This window comes from Plasmodium falciparum, assembly GCF_000002765.6.
Source record: "Plasmodium falciparum 3D7 genome assembly, chromosome: 14".
In the NCBI taxonomy this organism is placed as follows: Eukaryota; Apicomplexa; class Aconoidasida; order Haemosporida; family Plasmodiidae; genus Plasmodium; species Plasmodium falciparum.
Window position 1 is genome coordinate 2731901 of NC_037283.1, and position 25534 is coordinate 2757434.

General features: G+C 19.5%; 8 protein-coding genes across 8 annotated transcripts; 6 read left to right on the forward strand and 2 right to left on the reverse strand.

Moving 5' to 3' along the window:
• Window positions 1–85: 85 nt before the first annotated feature.
• PF3D7_1466800 (conserved Plasmodium protein, unknown function) lies at window positions 86–2794 on the forward strand (the record flags this gene model as incomplete). Its single annotated transcript, XM_001348774.1, has 1 exon — window positions 86–2794. One exon carries the CDS (start codon window positions 86–88, stop codon window positions 2792–2794), a length of 2709 nt encoding a protein of 902 aa, XP_001348810.1.
• Window positions 2795–5007: 2213 nt separating this feature from the next.
• On the forward strand, window positions 5008–9425 carry PF3D7_1466900 (conserved Plasmodium protein, unknown function; the record flags this gene model as incomplete). Its single annotated transcript, XM_001348775.2, has 2 exons — window positions 5008–5203; window positions 5371–9425. The coding sequence occupies 2 exons, from the start codon at window positions 5008–5010 to the stop codon at window positions 9423–9425; spliced, it is 4251 nt and encodes a 1416-aa protein (XP_001348811.2).
• Window positions 9426–10486: 1061 nt separating this feature from the next.
• Window positions 10487–13357, forward strand: PF3D7_1467000 (magnesium transporter, putative; the record flags this gene model as incomplete). Its single annotated transcript, XM_024473371.1, has 2 exons — window positions 10487–13057; window positions 13223–13357. 2 exons carry the CDS (start codon window positions 10487–10489, stop codon window positions 13355–13357), a joined length of 2706 nt encoding a protein of 901 aa, XP_024329213.1.
• Window positions 13358–13914: 557 nt separating this feature from the next.
• PF3D7_1467100 (DNA-3-methyladenine glycosylase, putative) lies at window positions 13915–15420 on the reverse strand (the record flags this gene model as incomplete). The annotated part of the gene is made up of 1 exon (XM_001348777.1): window positions 13915–15420. One exon carries the CDS (start codon window positions 15418–15420, stop codon window positions 13915–13917), a length of 1506 nt encoding a protein of 501 aa, XP_001348813.1.
• A 1071-nt stretch (window positions 15421–16491) lies between these two features.
• PF3D7_1467200 (WD repeat-containing protein 79, putative) lies at window positions 16492–18231 on the forward strand (the record flags this gene model as incomplete). Its single annotated transcript, XM_001348778.1, has 1 exon — window positions 16492–18231. One exon carries the CDS (start codon window positions 16492–16494, stop codon window positions 18229–18231), a length of 1740 nt encoding a protein of 579 aa, XP_001348814.1.
• Window positions 18232–19057: 826 nt separating this feature from the next.
• On the forward strand, window positions 19058–20524 carry PF3D7_1467300 (1-deoxy-D-xylulose 5-phosphate reductoisomerase; the record flags this gene model as incomplete). The annotated part of the gene is made up of 1 exon (XM_001348779.1): window positions 19058–20524. The coding sequence occupies one exon, from the start codon at window positions 19058–19060 to the stop codon at window positions 20522–20524; it is 1467 nt and encodes a 488-aa protein (XP_001348815.1).
• A 711-nt stretch (window positions 20525–21235) lies between these two features.
• PF3D7_1467400 (50S ribosomal protein L22, apicoplast, putative) lies at window positions 21236–22120 on the reverse strand (the record flags this gene model as incomplete). The annotated part of the gene is made up of 1 exon (XM_001348780.1): window positions 21236–22120. One exon carries the CDS (start codon window positions 22118–22120, stop codon window positions 21236–21238), a length of 885 nt encoding a protein of 294 aa, XP_001348816.1.
• A 1204-nt stretch (window positions 22121–23324) lies between these two features.
• Window positions 23325–24899, forward strand: PF3D7_1467500 (DNA/RNA-binding protein KIN17, putative; the record flags this gene model as incomplete). The annotated part of the gene is made up of 3 exons (XM_001348781.1): window positions 23325–24536; window positions 24659–24710; window positions 24835–24899. The coding sequence occupies 3 exons, from the start codon at window positions 23325–23327 to the stop codon at window positions 24897–24899; spliced, it is 1329 nt and encodes a 442-aa protein (XP_001348817.1).
• Window positions 24900–25534: the final 635 nt, after the last annotated feature.

Below are 25534 nucleotides of genomic sequence, written 5' to 3' on the forward strand. Positions count from 1 at the left end.
TAAGAAAATACTATTTAACAATATTACAAAGTTTGTACGTTCAGTTCTTGACATACAAAAAAAAAAAAAAAAAAAAAAAAAAAAGATGGATTTTAAAAAGAATAATAACAAAAATAAGGGAAACGAGAAAGATAAAGATCAAGGTGGACAGCCATATGAAATGAGAACTCGAACTTTCAACCAAGATGTAACTCTCAGGTTGAATAGAGAAAATTTTAGCCTTCCAAAAATTCAAAGAAACGGTTCATTAAAATACGACGAAGGGCGTGAAATATTTGAAGGTGAGAATACCGATGATGATACCAAATTAAGTAAAAAGAAACAGAAAGAAGTATTAAATTTGAAGAAGTTGTTGGAGAATATGGAAAAATATAATGACTTTAATAAGAAAAGCAATCAAGGAACAAAGAATGCATTAGATGAAGAAATGAAAAGAATTTCTTCTATGATGGATTATTATAAGGATTTAAAAAGCATGATTGCAGCTATCTCCAGCAGCATAATGGGAGATCCAAATACTCAAGTTGAGAAACTTGAATTATTATTTTTTATTTTTTATGAGAGTTTGAAAAGAAAAAGGGAAATTTTATATATAAAACTTAACAATAATTTGTATGAGTTAAGAAGAATGGATGCTGAAATTAAACATGAAGATGAGAACGTAAAATATATGAATGAGAAGAACCAAGAATCTCATGATGAATATAATGAAGAGGCTGTTAAGAAAAATTTTCGCTACATATCAAATCTCAACATCCTAAGTTGTATATCTATATGTACTATATTAAAGTCTATTACGCCATCATATAAAATTATTATGAGTGAAGAGAAAAACGAAGAGAATGATAATAATGATAATGCTTCCCGTGGAAATAATAACATGCACACGAACAACAAACCAGGGAACCCAACAAAGAATTTTTCGAAACTAATAGAAAATGTGAACAAAGTAGAAAAATTGATAGTAAAATTTTTTAGAAGATTTTGTAGATTACTCAAAGAAAATATATCTACTAACCCTATTGTATTCGTTAATTTGTTGTGTGAATTGGTTGGCGTAAATTTATATTTGTCTAGGGAGGAAAATTTATTACAATACCTTATAATTTATGGGAACCTTGCTGTATATAGTAATAAGAAATATAACTGTAATATGCATATATTAGGTAATGTTAATGAGATTAAGAACAAAAAGAAATTTAAGATATTATGTGCAAAATGTGTGGTTACAATAAAAGAAATTATAGGAAATGATAGTAACTTATTATTCACTTTAAACTTAGTAGACAATTTTTCTAATATTCTTTTTAATAACGAAAAGAATATTTCCTTAAATTTGTTAAAAGTGTTTTCTAATATAAATATAAAGGAAAAGAAGGCGAATGCACGAACATATGCAAATGATTCAACAAATATACATGGGGATAATAACACGGACTTAAATGCAAAAATGAATATAGGTGGCGATATAAAAGTAGTCGATGTACATGCAGAAAAAATATTGGAACGTTTATTTGTAATTTATTTATGTGTATTAAAAGAATATGAAAAACATCCTCCTAAAATATTAAAATATTCATTACGTGCTATATCTAGATACTCGATGTATATAAATAAATTTATCATGGATGATATATTATTTGAAATTAAAAACCTTGCTGCAATCAAAACCGTTTCATCTACAATAAGAATTATATGTATAGTCGTTTATCTAGAAATATATAATAAGATGAATGATACTATATATGTTGATTGCTCATGGGTAGGTAATATAATTTTAGAGTTATTAGATCTTTCTTATATCCCTAACTCAACTAATTCTTCCTCAACTAATAAAGGTACAAGAGGTAATAATAATAATGGAAATAAGAAATCTTCAAATGATAGCGATGCTGAATCTTTTAATAGTGATTTGTATAATTCTATGAAAAATGATGCATACAAATATAGTACTGATTCAGATGATATAGAAAGAAGGTTGACCAAGGGAATAGAGAATGAAAAACAATTATATCATAAGTATAAATATAGTGTTAAGATAATAAAAAGTGTTGATTTATTGTTAAAAACGAAAAGTTTCACTATTAATTATACTAACTTTAAATCAAGTAATAGTGATTTATTATATAAAATAATATATCAATTATTTAATATAATGGTACATATGGATTTTGAGGTTGGTATATTCATTTTACAATTTATTAATAGTATATTTAGTAAGTATCCATTAATTAGGTGTATATGTGAAGAAGAAGGAATTGTTGTTTCTTTTATGGATGAAGATTTATCTGTTTTCTTTCATAATATTTTATTACATTCTAGTTTCTTCAAAGAATTATCATGTGAAGCCTTAAACATTTCCATGAATAATTCAAATGAAGAATATAAGAAAATTGTTGAAAAGTTTATTAAAGAACAAGAAGACAATGAAATAGAACATAAAATAATAAAATTTAGTTTAGATGTAAATGATGAAGATATATTAAACCAAGCACGTTTTATGAGTTATGATCCTAATGGAAGCATAATTTCAGATAAGAAAAAATATGAAGAAAATAAGAAAAATGTTGAAAACATTATAAAACTTGATAAAAAATTTAAGAAAGTTTTATATGAACATAGAAGAAAACCAAAGAATCCTGTAAACACAAGTTCAAACACAAATGATTCAACTAATAATGAATCATCTTATGAGTTGACTGTGAAGGATCTTATATATGTTACCTATTCTAAATATGATGATTTAATTAAATGTTTTGAGAAAAAACATAAAAAAGATGCAACAAAGAATTGAGAAGTTGCTAACCAAAAAAATAAAAACAAAAACAAAGACAATCAATAAATATAAAATTAAAAAAAATGAATTCTTGGAAAATATTATGTATATATTATTTCTTATATGAAATATTATTTCATTTATTTCATGAAATTTTTGGTACATAATTATTTTTTCCTATTTTTTTTTCTTTTTATTTTGATACGTAATATGTGTTACATTTGTTTAACTACACATATGATATCATAATATAATTATAATTATAATTGAAGTTATAATTGAAGTTATAATTGAAGTTATAGTTTTATTTTTAGATTAATTTTTAGTTTTATTATTATTATTTGCTAATTTTTTTTTATTTATTAGAATTTTTTTTCTAATACATTCTCATTTTTTTTTTTATTCATTCTAGTTTTTTACCATTTTTTTTTTATTTGATATTCAAAAATAATAAACATAACAAATAAACTTTACGAAAAGTAGAATTATTTGAATATATATATATATATATATATAATTTCCACTTCAAAATTATAAGCTTTTTTAAAATATTTATTTATTATATTTATTTCCTAATTCGCATTATACACGTTTGTGGTAATATATGTAAACCATCTACATTATTATAATAATATGATTTATAATAAATTAAGAATTCAAAAGTTGCATAATGATAACAAAATATGATTATAAATGGAAGACGGAAAGAAAAAAAAAATATAATAAAATAAATATAAAATATATGCCTCTTTAAAATTATGTGTATATATATATAGATATTGACTTTTATATGATAGGATATTAGGAAACAATATAAAATAAAACAAATATAAAAAAAAAAAGAAAAATATAAAATAAAAAAGAAAAATATAATATAAAAATTATTTAAAAGATATTATTCTGCATATATATATATATATATATATATATATATATATATATATTATCACATTTTTTTTTATTTTTATAAATAAATTTTATTATATGTATAATTTTATAATATATAATAAAAATACGTATAAAAATAAACAATGTTTTATTTCACTGTGATTTTTTTTTAAATAATTTTTTTTTTTTTTAGAATTTTATAATATAAAGAGAATAAATATAAAAGAATATAATTATTTTTATGATATAATATATATATATATATATATAATAAACATAATAATATATTTTTTTAATGACATAAAAAATATTTGAATATAATAAAAAATATTATATATTTTTTTTTTAAAATATATAATTAAAAAAAAAAATTTTAAATTAATATAAAAGAAAAAAAGCATTAATGTTATTGTATGATTTATATTATAATATTATATATATATATATATTATACATTAGTCGATTCATTTATATTATGATATTATTTTTATTATAAAGAGGAGAAAAAAATTGTAAAATTTCATTTATTTATTCATTTTTTATATATTAATTATATACTTATATACGTTATATAATATTATTTTTCGTAATTTACAAATATTAAATGATAAAATTGTTAGAATTTAGTAAATAATTTCCTATTATCATATATGAAATTCTTATTTTACTTTTTTTCATATACTCATTTCTTTATATTTGATCTTTTTTATTCGATAATTTTTATTATTTTATTTTACTTTATCTTTTTAATTTTATCCGTTTCCATATTTGTAAAGATTAAATTATAAATAATACAATACACGGTTTTAATCTGAGTAATATAATATTATTTATTTAATTTTTTTTTTCAATCCATTCTATAAAACTATTATTATTATAAACATTTTTTTTTTTTTTTTTTTTTTTTGGGGGTTTGTTTATAAAATATTATATTCCATATAAATAAATAAAAAATATATATATATATATAATTATATATGTTATTTTTATTATTAAAGTGGAAGAAAAATATAACATCCATTTTAATGTATTTATATAGATGGAATAGTACAGTATATATATATATATATATATAATTATATATATATGTGTTTTTATTTTTGGTTAAGAGTTAATATATTTTTTTTTAAAATTATAACTTTTAATTTTTTGTAACAATATGGAAGAAGAAAAAAAATAAAAGAAAAATTTTTTGTTTCCATTTATTAGTAAATTAAATATATGTATATGCGTATAATTATATAAAATAAGCATATACATATATTTATATATATATATATATATATATATAATTATTCAATGTAAGAAAGGAATGTTATATTTTCCTTAATTTTGTAAAAAGAATGGATAGAATAGATAAAGAGCACAGGCGTAAATCTAATGTAGAATTAGATTTTTCGGATAATGTTTCAGATGACGATATTAATATAGATAAAGAAAATATATGGGACACAGATATAAATATTATAGATGATGACCTTAATATAATAGATAATGATGATGTGTTAATTCAGAACAACTCAAATAATAAGAATACAGGTTTGTAATTAAAATGAAAGGGAAACATATACATAAATACATACATATATGCATACATAAATACATACATAAATGCATACATAAATACATACATAAATACACACATATATATACATATATATATTCATATAATGGTTTTTTTTTTTTTTTTTTTTTTTCCTATTTAGATTATCAAAATGATAAAATATTTAACTTTCAACCTAAACAAAGTGAATGGTTTGATGAAGAAGAAATTTTCGATTTACCAAATAATTTAGAAGATATTACGAGTAAAAATAATTCCTTAGAAAATAATGAAATAAATAAATATGATTATCAAAATGAATACAATAAATATAATTTTGTTGATCAACAAAATGAATGTGATCAGCAAAATATATGTGATCAGCAAAATATATATGATCAACAAAATATATGTGATCAACAAAATATATGTGATCAACAAAATATATGTGATCAACAAATTATTTCTGAAGAACAAAATATTTCTGAAGAACAAAATATTTCTGAAGAACAAAATATTTTTGAAGAACAAAATATTTCTGAAGAGCAAAATATTTGTGATCAAAAAGAGGATATTAAAATTCATGTAGATAATAAAAACGTCCATGAATTTTGTGACACAGATAATTTATTTAATAATTTTTCAACTAATAAACCAGATGAGCAAAATAATGAAAATGTACCCATGTGTCTTATATCAAAAAGTTCGTATAGTGAAGTAAACGATGAATTTAATATAAATAATGAAGAGCATCATAATAAACATATGAATATGTTATTACAAATTAAGAAGATACTAAACATTAATGAAGATGAAGACGTAATAAAATACATAGAAAAATTAAACAATATGAATACAAACCATATAGAAAATGTTGGTGATGATTATTATGGAGATAAAAATTTTAATGAAAAGGATAGTTTATTAAATGAAGAAAACGAACACAAAGTAAATGAATTAAAAGAACGTGAATTATATTATTTAGGTATGATTGAGGAATTAAGAAATGAAATAAAAACCAAAGAAGAAAACGAAGGAAATAATATAGAAAAATTGGAAAACAAAATTCACGAATATGAAAAACAAAATGAAGAACTAAGAAATGAAAAGGAAAAACTTCAAAGTACTATTAATGAATATTCTCATAATTTTAATAATTTAAATGATCACAACAAAATTACTAATAAAGAATGTGAAGAACTTAAAAATAATTATAATACAATTAAAGAAAAATATGAAAGATTAAAAGAAGAACAAGAAATATATATAAAACAAGAGGAAGAATACAAATCTTTGTTAGATGAATTAGAAAATGAAAATAATGAATGGAAAGAAAAGAATCAAAAAATGCATGAAGAAAATATGAAAACATGTGAGGAATTAAAAAAGTTTGAAGAAATTAGAAACGTTGAAGATGTGAAAAAGATCGAAGAATTAGAAAATAAAATTAACGATCTTTTAAATATTAATGATGATTATAAAGTAAAATTAAATCAATCTAATGATGTTCTTCTTCAATTTGAAAAAAAATTAAATAATTCATTAAATGATAATAAAAAGAATGAACATATATATTCTAACAAAATACAAACATTAGAAAACACAATTATGTTATTAGAAGAAGAAATGAATTGCATCAAAAAAGAGAATCAAGAAATAATAAATAATTATAACGAACTAGAAAATGATTACAACTTATTATTAAATACAAACAAACAATTAAATGAAGAATATGGAAACTTAAAAATATGTAAAGAAAAAAATGAACAGAATATACAACACTTAAAATCAAATATCCAAATCAACGAACAAGAATATTCCTTAAACAGCAAAAAATTACATGAGCAGAATTTAAAGATAGAAAATTTAATTATTGAAAATAATAAGAATAGTAAAATGTTGGAATTATTAAAAAATGAAAAGCTAAAAATAGAGAGTGAAAATGATATTTTAAAAAAAGATTTAACTAATATGGAAGAAGATTTAAAGAAGTTAGAAAAACATAGTTATGACATTTATGAAATAAAAAATCATTTAGAAGAAGTAGTAGATAAAAATAAAAAATTAATTGAAGATATCGAATTAGAAAAGAATGAAAAAGAACATCTGAATAATCAACTCAAAGCATATAATATCGAAATGAATAATTCATATCTTGTTTTAAAGACATATAAAATGAAATGTTCTTTTTTCTTAAATATTATAAAAAATTATGAAGAAAATATACATATTTTAGAAAATAAATTAAAAAAATATGAATACAAAAATGACAAAATAAATGATTTCACACATAATTTATATTTATCTAGTAGACAAAATAATAAGGAAAGTTATGGTGAGGAAAAGGAACATTTAAATAATAGTTACCTAAAAAGATCTGATAATTCTAAGGGAAAATATTTTGATGAAAGAAAAGAAGAAGAATATGATGAAGAAGAAAAGTTTGCGTACAATATCTTATTAAATAATCAATCAGATTGTTTAATGAAAGCGCAACTATTACTAAAAGAAGAATTAGATAAAGAAATACAAAAGAAAGATGAAATTTTAATTAAGCTACAAAAATTAATTTCTACTTTAAAAGAGAAAAATCTCATAATAAATGAAAAGAATTATAAAATTAAAAAATATCAACTTATAAATGAAAACTTACAAGATTGTATTGCAGGGTATCAAAAGGATATACAAATATTGAAAGAAAATATACATAATTTAGAGAAACAAATAGAATTGAAACAGATCAAAAATATTGTATTACCTCCTAAAGTACATGTACATGTATCCAAATTATCATCATTAGAAAATAATATAAAGAATGAGCTCAAAGGTATAATAGGAAATTCATCCAACTTTTTAGAAAATACATTTAAATATATAAATGAAAATCCTTTGAAAAAAAATTTACAAAATAAAGCATTCTTCGCAACATCGGGAGAGAAGAAAATTCAAGATGACATTTCTAAACAGGGGGAGCAAAATAAAGAAGAAGTTTCAAATTTTGATTCTGTTGTTGATGTTACAGGAATGGCCAAGAATTTTTTATACAATAATATGAACATATTACAAAATTTTAAATATGATATGAAAGATAATGTGGTATTAAAAAATGATTCATTTAATGAAAATGAACCAAAATATGATGATGTAAAAGTAAATGATCAATATGTAACTGTGGATAATGAAAAAGAAGTTATTTATGATGAAAGGAAAAATAATATTTATGATGAAAGGAAAAATAATATTTATGATGAAAGGAAAAATAATATTTATGATGAAAGGAAAAATAATATTTATGATGAAAGGAAAAATAATATTTATGATGAAAGGAAAAATAATATTTATGATGAAGGAGATAATTTATATGATAATAAAGATCCATATATTTCTATTAATGAGGAGAAAGAATATATTCATTCTGATAATGTATCTTATGATGATGATATAAAAAATGTGAATGTTGTATCAAATGAGCAATTCAAAAATTTAAATATTTCACAAAACGATGAAGTTAGTGAAAATAAAAATATATATTTCAATCTTTTCTTTGGAAAAAAAAGCAAAAAAAATAATAATAATAATAATAATAATATTAGTAGTAGTAGTAGAAATAATAGTAACAATTTGAATAGTAAAAATGAAATATTGGGTTCTCAAAATAGTACAAATAGTGTAGTAAAAGCTGATTGTGATATTAAAAATTTATTCGATAAAAATATGAAGAATGAAAATAAAAAAGCAAAAGAAGAAACCACTGCTTTCTTTATGAAAAAATTTTTTCCTACGAATGAAAATGATACATCAAATAATAATAAACAAAATAATAAAAATAATACGGAATCAGTTTTTCCAACTACTTATGAAACTCCATATCATCTTAATAAACAACATGAACATATATATGATGAATTAAAAGGTTATAGAAATGAAAAAATATTGAAAAATGAAAATTTTTGTGATAATAATATGAACACATATAATGATCTTACATATAATAGTGAATTATACATATCTGAAGAAGATACCAATAAATATGATGCAAATATAGAAGCACAAAATGTTATGGACAATTCAAATAATGAAGAGCAAATTAAAAAAAATTTAACACATAAAAGTAGTGAACAATATCCACAACCTAATTTATCTGACGAAGATCCACCAATTAGTGATGTTTGGAATGACAAAATTGATATAGATAATTTTGAGTTGGAAAATGTTTAATAAAAAAATGAAATTTATATTTCATAAGTGTTACATATATATATATATATATATATATATATATATATAATATATATATATATGTACTATATTTATGTATTCATCAAGTTTCATATATATTTGTATAACATATATAAAAGACAGAAAAAAAAAAATATATATATATATATATAATATAATATATATATTTTTTTAATATATAAATACAATTAATTATTGTTATTATTTTAATTTTTTTTTTATTTGTTTTGTTTTGGTTTTTTTTTTTTTATTATTATTATTATTTTTTTTTTTGTTAATTTTTTTTAATATTTTATTATTTCTTTTATTATGTTGATATTATTATTACCCAATTATTTTAATTATTATCATACATACATATATATATATATATGTATTAATAAAAGAACAGGAAATATTTTAAGTATAAAGAAAAAATTTAAATATATATATATATATATATATTTTTTTTTTTTTTTTTTTTTTTCTTCCTATTTTATTGTGTGTATTATTTGTTTAGATTCATGATATATCTATATGGTTATAGATATTAAAAACTTATACTGAATTTATATAATAACATGTGAATTAATAAAATTTTGTTTTTATAATAATAAATGATATATACATTTTATATTCAATTCTACTTAATACAATGTAAAAAAACATTTCAGTTATTTTCAAAAATTACGCATATAATGTGTGTATATTATGTTATATAATTTTTTTTTTTTTTTTTTTTTTTTGAGGTTGTAATACGCATATATTTACACTTGTTTTTTTACTTTTTCAACAATTTTTTTATGATGTTATGGAAAGGAAAAAGGGGGAAAAAAAAAAAAAGAAATCTAAATAATATATTAATAAAATAATAATAACATTAAAAAAAATTTTTTTTTTTTTTTTTTTTTTTTTCTTCATTTTGAGGTTGTGTACAACATGATATGATAGCACTTAACAATTTTTTATGTTTCCACACTTTATATAATATGTATGCAATTTTTATTATTTTATGAATCCAATTTGATATAATAATAATAATAATAGTAGATCTCTTAAGCATGATAAAATTAGTTATATTATTTTATATATTTTTAATATTCATAAGTTCTTTTAAGTGTGAGGTATATAAAAAATTTTCAATAATTTTGAAAGGAAAGGCTACTTTAAATAGTTCTATCATAAGTACTGTTGGAATATTTCTCAGTGTGGTTGTATCTGTCCTAGAATCTATTGGGAATACAATTATTAAGAAAAGTCATTTGATATATGCACAATATGAAAGGTTGTTAGAAGGATCTAACATTCCTTCAACGAATGAAGAGAATGATAATAGTGAATTTGAATTTAACAAAAATTTGAAAGGTAAAGGTGATATTATTAATTTTGAGGCTAATAATACATATAGTAGTGATACAAGTTATTGTAGTAATTATGTGGGTTGTTATAATTATGATGATGGCATTATATGTAGACATTATGTTGATGGAAATAAAATTAATGAGGAACAAACAAAGGCTATAAATAAGTCAAGGATATATAAAAGAAGTAAGAAAGAAAAAAAATATTCCTTTTTTAATATATCAATAAAAAGTTTTCAAAATTGTAAAAATAACTTTCGAAAGAAAAAAGAAAAAAAATATAAGGAAAGGAAGAATAAAAATAAAATATATTCTTCTAAGTCGTTATATAATGATAATATCAATACAAAATTAGAAGAATATGAACATGATAATAAGAATAAATATGAGGAATATTTATTTAAAAGACAACAAATGAATACAAATCAAGTAATAGAAAGAAAATTTAGTAAAAATAAAAAAAGAACATTAAAGGATAACCATATAATAGATTCTATATACTATAATTATTCAAAAGAATATAATCTATCTAATAATAACATAAATGAACAAGTAGTAAACATTATTGAAACTTTTACATCTAAAGAAGATGTAGACAATATGGATAACATTTTTCAAAATTATAATATACATAACAAAAAAAATGACATTATACATAATAAAGCAAAACGTATACATAATATATATTATAGTGATAAAAATATTAATGAAGAAAAAAAAAAAAAAAAAAAAAATTCATATAATAGTAATTATAATACTAGGGAAATTAACAAAAATATCAAACGAAAAGGAAGGTTCTTACAATCTATTAAAAATTTTGATTATATTTCATTTAAAAAACTAAAATTTTTTAATTTTTTCTATAGAAGAGGAAAGAGCAAAAATAAAACACATAATTGCCTTTCTAATACATATATTAAGAAATGGAAAAAGTACAATTTAAAAAAAAAAATAGCAAAAAAAAATAAAAACAAAAACAAAATAATATACCCATTTGATAATTATTATAAGGATATTTTTTATAGACACAACACGTCAATGAATAATTATCAATATTTATCATATGACCATATTGATCATGAGGAAACACACATATCAGAAGAAATTAGTATTTATAGTATTGAACTAATGCCCATAAAATCAGTCCATAATATGAATAATAGTTTATTTATAAAAAGGAATGAAAAACAAAAAAATGTTAAGTATTCATTAAAATATAATAATAAAAAAAAAAAAAAAAAAAAAACAAGAAATAAATGTAATAAGATATATATATTAAATAAAAGGAAGAGGAAAATAAACAAAGAAAAATTTAATCAACGTATTATAGCTAAACATATATGTAGTGATAAAAAGAAATGTTATTCATCCTTACCATCACATTCTATAGTAAACACAACAGAGAGTGACTTGTTGCACTACAAAAATGATGAAAGAAATTGTAGTAATACATATGTTCGAATACAAAAAAATATATATTCTGAAAAGAAAAAGAATGAACATTCTAATAATAGTAATAATAATAATAATATGAACAATAATAATAATAGTAATAGTAATTCTGATCAAAATGACATACAAAATGTCAAAAAAAAAAGTTATTATTATTTTTATTTTGGAATTATTTTAACAAGTGCTGTGGCACCAGCTTTCAATATATTTAGTAATTTACTGCTACCTGCCTCTATGGTTGGATTTGTAAGTATTAGAATTATTTGTTCCTTTTTGTTAGAAAGATTTGTTTTAAAAGAAAAGCAATCATTATATTTGTTAGTTGGTATACCATTTTCTACTGTAGGATTAATACTTATAACGATATTTTCTTCTAATGCTAATGATCCAAAGGATATAGATTATATTTTTAATTTATTTCTTAAATTAGGATCAATATTACTTTTAACTAGCGAAATAGTATTTTCTCACGTAACTGTATTTTTTTCTGTTTTATATTTACAAAAAAAAAGAAAAAATAATTTCCTCTTTTTTTTCTCACCCCTTTCATCTGGAATTATGGGTTCGTTAGTAACCATTTTTTCAAAGGCTACATTAATGGGATTAATGTCTATAATTTTAAATACACAGTACAAATTTTATCATATATTTATCAATTATAAATTATTAATTCTTACCATGATAACCTTATTTACAACTATAACCGAAATATTTTATACGCCCTACCTATTGAAACATTATAATTTGACACATATTGTGTCTCTAAAAAGTTTTGGAAATATAAGCTTTAATGCAATAAATGGAATGTTCATTTTTAACGTACAAAAATGAAGGAAAATCAATTTAAAAAAAATATATATATATATATATATATGCATATATATATATGTTTGTATTTGTTTGTATGGAACACTGATTTATTTATAACTTATTTACAACTATTACATTTATATAATAATATCCATTTCTTTCTTTTCTTATTAGGAAAGACCATCGTGCAATTATTTGTGGAGCTGCGGATTTTTCCTTGTTCTTATAGGCATATTATTTCTCTCATATGAAAATATTATACCATACACATTAAATTATATAAAATTATATTATCGGAGACCAATATAAATACAAAAAAATTAACACAAAATGAATTGCAACTTGGATTCTTGTACATCAAGTGTTATATGAATAATGGGGTTTTATTTGTTTATCTTTTTATTTTGATGATATATAAATATATTAACTATAATATATTTATTATTTTTTTTTTTTTTATATTTGGTATATATATATATATATATATATATATATATATATATATAATTAATAACCATCCTTTCTATATTGATTAATTTACTTATTTCATTTATATTTTTTCATGTGTACAATGTAGAATTAATATCCTATTAATATTGAATTACACAATAAGTTTTATACATAATATTGTGCTGTTCAGGTCCTCAAATAGGTATAATCTATATAATATTTTTTTTTTTACATGATAAAATTTTTTGTAAAATATGGTTAATGATATAATTATATATAATCAAAATTTTACATTCCTACAAAAGGAACATACATTAATATATATATTATAAAAATTTAGCGCCTATATAATATTCATGTTTGCATTTTTTTTTTTTTTTTTTAATTAATATATTCAATATCTAAAATTTTCATTTTTATTTGGGAAAAATAGATACGGATGGATGATTCTTTAATAAAAATCGATAATCATATAGGGCAGCTTCTTGGGCATAACTTATTCCTATCCTTTTATCCTTTTGAACAATAAAATTTTCTTTATCCCATTTCATAAAATGGAAATATTGTAATAATACATTTTTATGTTCATTAAATATATTGTATATATAATTATGTTTGTTTTGGTATGTAGGATTATTTAGGTTTTCAAAAAAAAGCATTATATCATTTATGGATGGACAAAGAGTAATAAAAAACCTGCTTTTGTGTATTTCATGAATGTTACCTAAAAAATAATAGTATTCCATTAGTTCATTATAGTTCACATGATCTTGAATATATTCGTTCTTGCAATGATTTGTTTGTTTGTTTTCTTTTGTGCAATTACTTATATCTATAGAACAATCATTATCGCTATGTATATTGTTACTTTTGTTATTGTTTTTTTTTATATAATCATTATTATTGAAATATTTTGAATTTTTCTGAAGGTTCGAACAATTATTTCTTTTATTATTATTATTATTATTAATTGTATTTGTTTTGTTTTCCTTCTCAATATTCGTGCCCACAAAAAAATATTGTTTATCATCTTGCCTGGTTATATCTTGACTTTTTGTTACACATCCAGGACCACTACATAATTTCAACAATTGCTTTTTCTTTATCATTTTAAATATATTAATTAATTCATCAATTTTTGTTAGGTAATTTGTTTCATTAATAATATTTCCATCTTTATTTGATATGTTCCCTTGTTGGTTCCTTTTATTTTTTGGTGTTGAATTATTTTTTTGTTGTTCTTTAATATTTTTATGTATGAATATAGAATTTGACAAAAGATATTGAGATATTTTTTCAAATTTATTTGATAAAAAATATTCAATATTATACAATGGTTCAGTTGATCTAACTAAAATTGCATCAGGTATATTTTGAATATTTGTAACAATATTTAAACAATTATGAATACCATAACATAAATATACATAACTGATTCCACCTTTTTCAAACATAGACATATTCCTATTTGTTTTTCTATTATTATAAGCATGTGATGCTTTATCATTTACACCGTTATAAGATTCCAATTCAATAATCCTAGAACCATATAATTTATTTTGTTTCTCGTCAAAAACCCATAAAATATGACCTATTAATATTTCTGTAATATATAATACATCATCTTTAAGATAGAAATTTTCATTTAATATTTTCAATGGATTATTATCAAAATAATATTTTAATAAGAAATATACATAACTCAATTTATTAATATCATCAAACAGTTGTGTCGTCATAACATTTTTTTTTATAATAACCTTGGATGCATTTATTATATCATTGTCTTTTGTTATACTATCATGTTTTCTTTTCTTTCCCTTAATAGAATTACGTAATTGTTTTAATTTTAGTGAACCTCTATCATCATCATCATTATTATTATTATTATTATTATTCGAGAATTCGTTCATTTTTTCCATTTTGTAAAAAAGTTACATAATATATGCATATTAAAAATTACATATGTCAATAGTTTATTATTTTTTATAAGTCAACTCAAATATGAGCGTAGAAAACATGAATATATATGGATTATCCAAAAATTGTCTCCATAACGAGTTCTTTCTTTTCTGTATTTATTAACTGAACAAAATTTATTATTATTAAGTAGCATAAATAAATGTGAAAAAATTAAAATATGCAGACTCAAATATATAAAAATACATATATAAAATATGTATAATGTTTAGGAAAAGAAAGAAAATTTCATTGTTATACCTTATCCATATGTATTATATGATTTTTTTTTTTTAACATATTACACTATTTTGATATAATAAAAATAAATGTATATAAATATATTACATATTTGATTCTTATACTTTCTCTTAAATATGATTATATAACTATACCTTATCGATTTGGAAATAAACCAATACTGATATATTAAATATATATATATATATATATATATATATATATAATATTATATTTATTACTTGAAAAATAGTTTATACTAAACATATATATATATATATATATATATATATAATTTTTTCTTTCTAATCACAAGATAAAAAATGACTTATAAAATAAAATTGCAAATTTGGTAATTCTAAGTATTTTCTATTCCAATATATAAATAATATATATATTTATATATATGTATATATTTATATATATGTATATATTTATATATATGTATATATTTATATATATCTTTTTTTTTTAAGTTCCTTATGCTAAAACGACATGATAAAACAGATTCATTATTAGAAATAAAACATAATGACAATATGCATTTTATATAGAAGATATAATAAATATGTATATCATAGAAGTATTATGAACTAATTATTTTATTTAATTTAAATAAATTTTTTCCTGTTTTTTTTTTTCTTTTTTCTTTTTTTTTTTCATATATTATATTTTTATTCATTTGGACCTGTATGCATATAATTTATGGAAAAAAGAATAATATATTTAATATAATATATTATTTGCAAAATAAATAAAGGTTTCATTTTTTTCTTTTTTTTCTAATTCCTATAATGCCATCGTCTAATGATACAGAAAAAGATGTATTATTAAATGAAAAATGTAAGAAGGAAATATTTAACACAAATAATGATGAATATTCGAATGAAATATCCAACAAATCAGATAAAAAATTTTCATATGATAACCAATGTTATATTATTCAAGAAATACCTTTTGTAGATTATTATAATTATAAATATGAGAAATTAAATAAATATGATGAAGAAAAAGAATCTTATTTTATTAATGATGATAATACTTCATCATCTTCATCATCATGTTCATCATATAAGTGTCAAGAAAATGATTGTAATAAGGAAATAAATGAAGAAATAAATGAAGAAATAAATGAAGAAATAGATGAAGAAATAAATGAAGAAATAAATGAAGAAATAGATGAAGAAATGAATGAAGAAATAAATTATAATAAAAGTTTTAATAAGTATATTTATGATAAAAAAAATTATAGAAATAAAGTAGAAGGAAATGTTAATATTGATATAAAAAAATGTACTTATAAAAAACATATAAAAGAAAAAAATAGAAATGAATTTTTAAAACAGTGTGAATTTAATAAAGACGGAAGTTGTTATTATACCATTTCTAATAGTAATAATTTAAATATGTTTGCTACCGATTTGTCCTTATTAAATTTTTTACAGAATAATGAACAAGATGAATATATGAAAAATTTAGATACATTATATGATATATACAACAATATGGATGAAATAGAATTATTAAAAAGAAATAATAGTTGGTTACATATGAAATTTGATGAACATTTATATGATTGTAAATTTTATCCTTATTTTGAATGGAATGATTCGAATAGCTGTTTTTTTTCAGCTTGTTCAAAAAATAAACCAGTTTCTTTATATAGCGCTTTTGATGGTTCCGAATTAATGTCTTTTAAGCCAATGAATGAATGCAATGAATTATGTAACTGTTATTCGTTATGTTTTCATCCAGAAAAAAATTGGTTATTATGTGGTACAAACAAATCTATAAAGGTATTTGATTTTAACAAACCTTCTGAAACCTTAGAAAATAGAATTTTAAGTACAAGAAAGGGTAAAGGACAAAAAGGTATTATATCCACTATGGAATATAAAAATGAAGGATATGGTAAAAATTCTATATATGCAGTTGGGGATTATAATGATTGCTTATATGTATATGCAGATAATTGTGATCATAAAAATGATTATATTTTAAAAATTGAAAATAAAAAAAATTCCAATGGAATAACATGTGTTAAATGGTATCAAGAATTTTTCATTTTAAGTGGAAGTAGAAATTGCTCTTATATATATTTATATGATATAAGAAATGTTAAAGACTATATACAAAAGTATGAAAGACATGCTTTAACAAACCAACAATATTTATTTGATATATATAAAAATTATCTTTTATGTGGTGATACATTTGGTTATATATACATATATAATATAACAAATAATAGACTAATAAACAAATATTTTGTTAACAGATATTCTCCAATTATATCAATAAACAAACACCCTATTTATCCACTTCTCTTAACAGGGTCTGGAACCAGACGATTTTACGAAAATAATGATTATCCTATTGATATAATAACAAATATTATTAATAGTAAGAACACACATATAAAAAATTTATACAATATATCAAATGACGAAAAACAAGAAAATAATAAAAAGTTTCCATCCTTATCTAAATATATAAATAGTGTCTGTACTATTCTGATGGATTTTCCAAGATGAAATATATTAAAAAAAAAAAAAAAAAAAAAAAAAAAATACGAAAGAAGAAAGAAACAACCAAACAAAAAAAGAGAAAAAATATATTTTTTCATATATATTATTCTATTATTTTCCTTTGTTTTATTTTATTATTCATTATTTATTGTTTATTTTTTATTTTTTTGTTTTAATTGTTTGTTTCTAATATTTCCATTTAATATATTATTATATATATTGTTATATATATATATATATATATATATATATATATATTTTAATATGTTTCTTTTTAAATTAAAATGTACAGAAAAATATTATTATTTCTTAAAAAGATAAAAACATTTATGTTTATAATTTAAATTAATATATTATTAATTTATTAATTGTTATAAATAAATAGAAAGAAAATTAACACATTTACGTATTATATATATATATATATATATATATATATATTATATGTATTATAATTTTATATTACAAAGTTCCAATAAAATATTAACAAATCACATATATTATTCCAATACGAACAGAATCTGCTTTCAATTATGTATCCCTTTGTGTATGCGTTCATATATACATCCATTATGTATTCGTTTATGTATGAGGTGTTATATTCTTACATTTTTTTGTTTTAAGTTAATATATTCTGATATAACTAATAAACTTAAATTTTTTAGTACTATGATTATCATTTTTTTTATGTAGCCCTTGATAAGAAGAAAAATATATACAAAAAAATGTATTTATATATATTATATATGTATGTATTTATTTATTATATTTGAAATAAAGAAAGAAAAAACAAAAAAAAAAAAAACTGAATTTCATATTACAAAATTAATAGATGAAGAAATATATTTATATATATTTTTTCTTCATCACAATAACTATTAATGATTTAGTAATAAATAATACATCAAAATGTGTTTCCATTGAAAGAAGAAAAAATAACGCATATATAAATTATGGTATAGGATATAATGGACCAGATAATAAAATAACAAAGAGTAGAAGATGTAAAAGAATAAAGTTATGCAAAAAGGATTTAATAGATATTGGTGCAATAAAGAAACCAATTAATGTAGCAATTTTTGGAAGTACTGGTAGTATAGGTACGAATGCTTTAAATATAATAAGGGAGTGTAATAAAATTGAAAATGTTTTTAATGTTAAAGCATTGTATGTGAATAAGAGTGTGAATGAATTATATGAACAAGCTAGAGAATTTTTACCAGAATATTTGTGTATACATGATAAAAGTGTATATGAAGAATTAAAAGAATTGGTAAAAAATATAAAAGATTATAAACCTATAATATTGTGTGGTGATGAAGGGATGAAAGAAATATGTAGTAGTAATAGTATAGATAAAATAGTTATTGGTATTGATTCTTTTCAAGGATTATATTCTACTATGTATGCAATTATGAATAATAAAATAGTTGCGTTAGCTAATAAAGAATCCATTGTCTCTGCTGGTTTCTTTTTAAAGAAATTATTAAATATTCATAAAAATGCAAAGATAATACCTGTTGATTCAGAACATAGTGCTATATTTCAATGTTTAGATAATAATAAGGTATTAAAAACAAAATGTTTACAAGACAATTTTTCTAAAATTAACAATATAAATAAAATATTTTTATGTTCATCTGGAGGTCCATTTCAAAATTTAACTATGGACGAATTAAAAAATGTAACATCAGAAAATGCTTTAAAGCATCCTAAATGGAAAATGGGTAAGAAAATAACTATAGATTCTGCAACTATGATGAATAAAGGTTTAGAGGTTATAGAAACCCATTTTTTATTTGATGTAGATTATAATGATATAGAAGTTATAGTACATAAAGAATGCATTATACATTCTTGTGTTGAATTTATAGACAAATCAGTAATAAGTCAAATGTATTATCCAGATATGCAAATACCCATATTATATTCTTTAACATGGCCTGATAGAATAAAAACAAATTTAAAACCTTTAGATTTGGCTCAGGTTTCAACTCTTACATTTCATAAACCTTCTTTAGAACATTTCCCGTGTATTAAATTAGCTTATCAAGCAGGTATAAAAGGAAACTTTTATCCAACTGTACTAAATGCGTCAAATGAAATAGCTAACAACTTATTTTTGAATAATAAAATTAAATATTTTGATATTTCCTCTATAATATCGCAAGTTCTTGAATCTTTCAATTCTCAAAAGGTTTCGGAAAATAGTGAAGATTTAATGAAGCAAATTCTACAAATACATTCCTGGGCCAAAGATAAAGCTACCGATATATACAACAAACATAATTCTTCATAGTACAAAAAAAAATAAAATACATATATATATATATATATATATCTTAAAAAGAAAGAATCACGTATTTTTCTTTTTCTTTTTCTTTTTCTTTTTTTTTTTTTTTTTTATGAATAAATATTTTCTTGATTTTTATTTTATATATAACACAATACATGTTCCATATTTAACGACATAACAAATTTTGTTTATATATTATTTGTATAATACATTTCGAATAAATAATTTTAAAATAAAAATAATTAAGTTTTTTAAAAAAATATATAAAATTTTTACATAATATACTTAAAAAAAATATAATAAATTAATATACAATTTTTATTATGATATAATTGGTTATAATTATATATGGTTTAATAAAAAAAAAAAAAATACATTCACCAAAATAAATGAATAAATAAATAAATAAATAAATAAATAAATATATATATATATATATATATATATATATATAATATAATATAATATAATATAATATAATATAATATAATATAATATAATATAATATAATATAATATAATATAATATAATATAATATAATATAATATAATATAATATAATATAATATAATATAATATAATATAATATAATATAATAAAAATTAAATTATATATGATGTGTACATAAATATATACACATTTAATTTTTAACAAACGGATTATATAAAAATATATAGAAACGAAAAAAAATAGATAAAATATATTTTTATTATATTTAAACTTCTAAAACGACACGAATATGTGTATGGGGTTCTCTTATGATATCTGTTTTTCCCCGTGCCCTAATATTAATTTTTTTAGTATATCCTCCCATATTAGCTTGGAGAGTATGGAAAACAGGTTTTATGTTATTTCTTCCATATTTATTAATAGCATTATGTAGACATGATTTAATACATTTGTAAATGTTGACTGTATATTTATTAGTACCATAATAATAAAGAAAAGCAAATGCTTTAATAATTGGCATATATCTAATTTTCCATAGAATTTTTCTTGTTTTCATAAAAGACATTTTAATATATTTGGCTGTAGCAGAAACTAATCTTTTCTTAACATAAATAACAGGATTTATTCGATTAGTTTTAACTCTCTTCTTATAATTTTCTATATTATTTTTTTTTATGTTTCTATACATATTAAATAGTTCATTATATTTATTATTTAATAAGACCTTCTTATAATTGTCTCTTACATTTTCAATATGTTTTTCTTTCCATTTCTCTTTTACTTTTTCTGGAAAATACCATTGCTTTAATTGTAATCCATCATTTTCAAATAAATCCATATCATCATATAATAAATTATTACTATCCATTGTAACATTGTCATTCGATGATATTGTATCAACTAATTTGTTCTCTTCTTTTGTTTGACATATGTTATTTAATACAAACTTATCTTTTTCACATGTTTTTTTTATTATTGTGTTATTTCTTAAAGAATTATTTCTTATCATTATTTTATTACTATCACCTTTTATAAATGCCAAATCATATTTTTTCTTATCACTAAAACTGAGGTTATATACTAATATTATTTCATCCAACAGTACTTGAAAAATTAACATGATTATGATCAATTTAATTTTTCGTATCATTCTGGTTCTCCATGTTATGCTTAAATAATTTTAAAACAAATCAACACTTGCGCAATATCATTATATTTAAATAAACTTGAAATATTTATTCACATGTAATTAAATATATATATATATATATGAATTATTTGTTCACTGAATGAATTTTGTTTTTTGTTTTTTGTTTTTTACAGGACAATATTAAAAACAGAATATATTTATAATATATATATATATATTATTCATATATTTTTTCTTTTTGTTTTTATAATTTTTTTTTTTAATTTTATTTCTTTCAATAAAAAAAAATATAAAAATGCAGAATTGAGATTAAAAATTATTATAAATTTCAGAATATATTTATGAATATATTATAATATATATATATATATATATATATATATATATATTATAATTGTGTATTTCGATTTTTATTTTTCTCTATTGTCATACAGAAAGAAGGGCCTAAGAAATATCTGAATTTGAATAAATAGTATATATTTACATAATATATTATATATATATATATATATAATATATATACATAATAATATTTTTATTATACATATATAATAACATATTTTCTTATATTATTTTATTTTTATTTGTTGACAATATCTAATAAAAAAAAGAAGATGCATCGAGAAAAAATGTATTTCTTAAATTATACTTTTTAAAATAAAATATTTTAATATTCATGCCACACTATCTTTCTTTGAAAATTTTTACTTATGTAATATATGTTATACATTATAACAACAATTGAAAAATATATATATAAAAAAAAAAATGACAAATAAAAAAAAAAAAAAATGGAGGAACAGAAATTAAGATTAAATAATAGAAAAAAAATTAGTTTCAAAAATGATCCTGAAATGTAATTGACCTATTTACATTTCAAAAAGAGTATCTGAAAAATTAATTTATATTATAAAAGAATAAAATATATGAATAATTAAATGAATATGTAATATTACAAATATATATATATATATATATATATATATATATATATATATATATTTATTTATTTATATATTTATTTAATTATTTATTATTTATTATTTATTATTTATTTTTGATAATATTTATTTTTTTTATTCATATAATATATTTCCAACCATAACTATGTACATTCCTTTTTAGTTGGGATTGTTTTAGTTATGAATTATTGATAAAAGTTTTATTTATGAAAAACATATAATTTTTTGATATATAAAGAACTATGCCTAGAGCCGAACCGGGAACTCCAAAATGGCTAGCTAATAAAATGAAGGCGAAAGGCCTTCAGAAGTTAAAGTGGTATTGTCAAATGTGTGAAAAACAATGTAGAGATGAAAATGGATTTAAATGTCATAGATTATCTGAAACGCATCAAAGACAAATGCAAATATTTTGTCAGGATGCAAATAAATTTATGGATGATTATTCAGCTATGTTTGAAAAAGAATTCATGAGATTGATGAAAACGAAATATTGTAGAGCTCGTATTTTAGCTAATACGGTATATACTAATATGATAAGTGATAAAGGCCATATACATATGAACGCAACCGTTTGGGTTACTTTAACTGATTTTGTTTTATACTTAGGAAAAACAGGAAAGTGTAAAATTGAACAAACGGAAAGAGGATGGTATTTAGAATATATTGATAGAGAAAAAATCGAACGAGAAAAAGCTTATCAAGAAAGAAAAAAAATAGAATACTCATATGAAGAATTAAAAGAAAAGAAAATTAATGAAGCAATTCAAGAAGCTAAGAAAAAAGGAACTTTCATTGAATCTGAATATACTGCATTAGAAAAAAAAAATGATGAAAAAATTATTATTTCATCAATAAAAACAAATAATGATACCAATTCTATTAAAGATTTAAAACCAAATGTTAATATATTTTTAGATAAAAATTTATTAAAACAAGATAGTCAAAATAAGAAAAAATCAATTATTGATGATAAGAATATAAACCATCGTAGTAATACTAAAAATAAGAGACCTTTATCAGAATTGGATTTATTGATTTTAGAAAACGAAGAAAAAAAAAAACACAAAAATAATGATACTTCGAAATTAAAGAATAACCCAAATTATGCATACATATCGGAATTACATAATGAACATAAGGAAAACCAAAAAAATGAACATGAAAATGAATATCATAATGATAATCCATCTGAAGAAAATGATAATAACATATGGATTTTTAAAAATATAATAGTTAAGATAATTGATAAGACCCATAAATATTATAATCATAAAGGTGTTATAAAGTATATTTCGCGGAAGGATAAATATAAGTGTGAAATAAAATTGAATAACAGCACAGATATAGTATATGCATATCAGAAACAACTGGAAACAGTCATACCTAATATTGGTAGAAAGGTTGTTGTATTAAAAGGAAAATATAAAGGGTCCTGTGCAGTAATAAAAAAGGTTTGAAAAAAAAAAAAAAAATTATAATAATAAATAATAATACAAAATAAGCATATTTTACACATGTATATATAATGCCATTATAATTATAATATGTTTCATAAATTTTTTCCTCTTCATAGGTTTTACCAGATGAAGATTTGGTTGTAGTTAATATATACAATAAATCATTAGGTATAACAAATATTATATATTTCAATAAGTTACCTAATATATATATATATATATATATATATATATATTTATTTATATTTATTTTTAATTATGTATATATTATATATATATTTTTTTTTAACAGATAAATTTATTAGCGAAGAACGTATGTCTTACGATGATGTGAGTAAATTAAATGATAAAATTTAGATCATTTAAAATAAGTAATATTTTTTTTACTTTTGAGACATTTCATATTTTTATTCACAAGGAATTTGTTTTTAATATATTATAATATAATATTTGTCACTTATTCGTTAAAATAATTTAATTTATTGTTATAATAATTAACTTCTTTTTTCCAATTATTAATTGTTAAATATTACTCATAAAAATAGATGTACTTTAATAATTTGATTTTTTTTTTTTTTTTTTTTTTTCTTGTATATTTTTCCGTGTATCTTTTTATATATATATTTTCATTATTAATATAAGACTTTTTAAAAAAACTTTTTACGTTTGGTTATATCAATATGTCAAGTTGATAATATTTGATGTTTTTACAAAAATATATATATATATATATACAAATAAAATAATAAATGTTAAATATATGTATATATATATATATATATATATATATATATATATATTTATTTACAATATAAAAAAGAAGATGAACGATAACATTTTTACGTACATATATTTTCACGGAGAATATGAAATTAATATAAAATTAAATATCTATCTATCTATATATATATATATATATATATAGTTTTAAAAAAAAAAAAAAATAAGTAACATTATTTTTATATCAATATGTAATATGGAAATATTTGAGA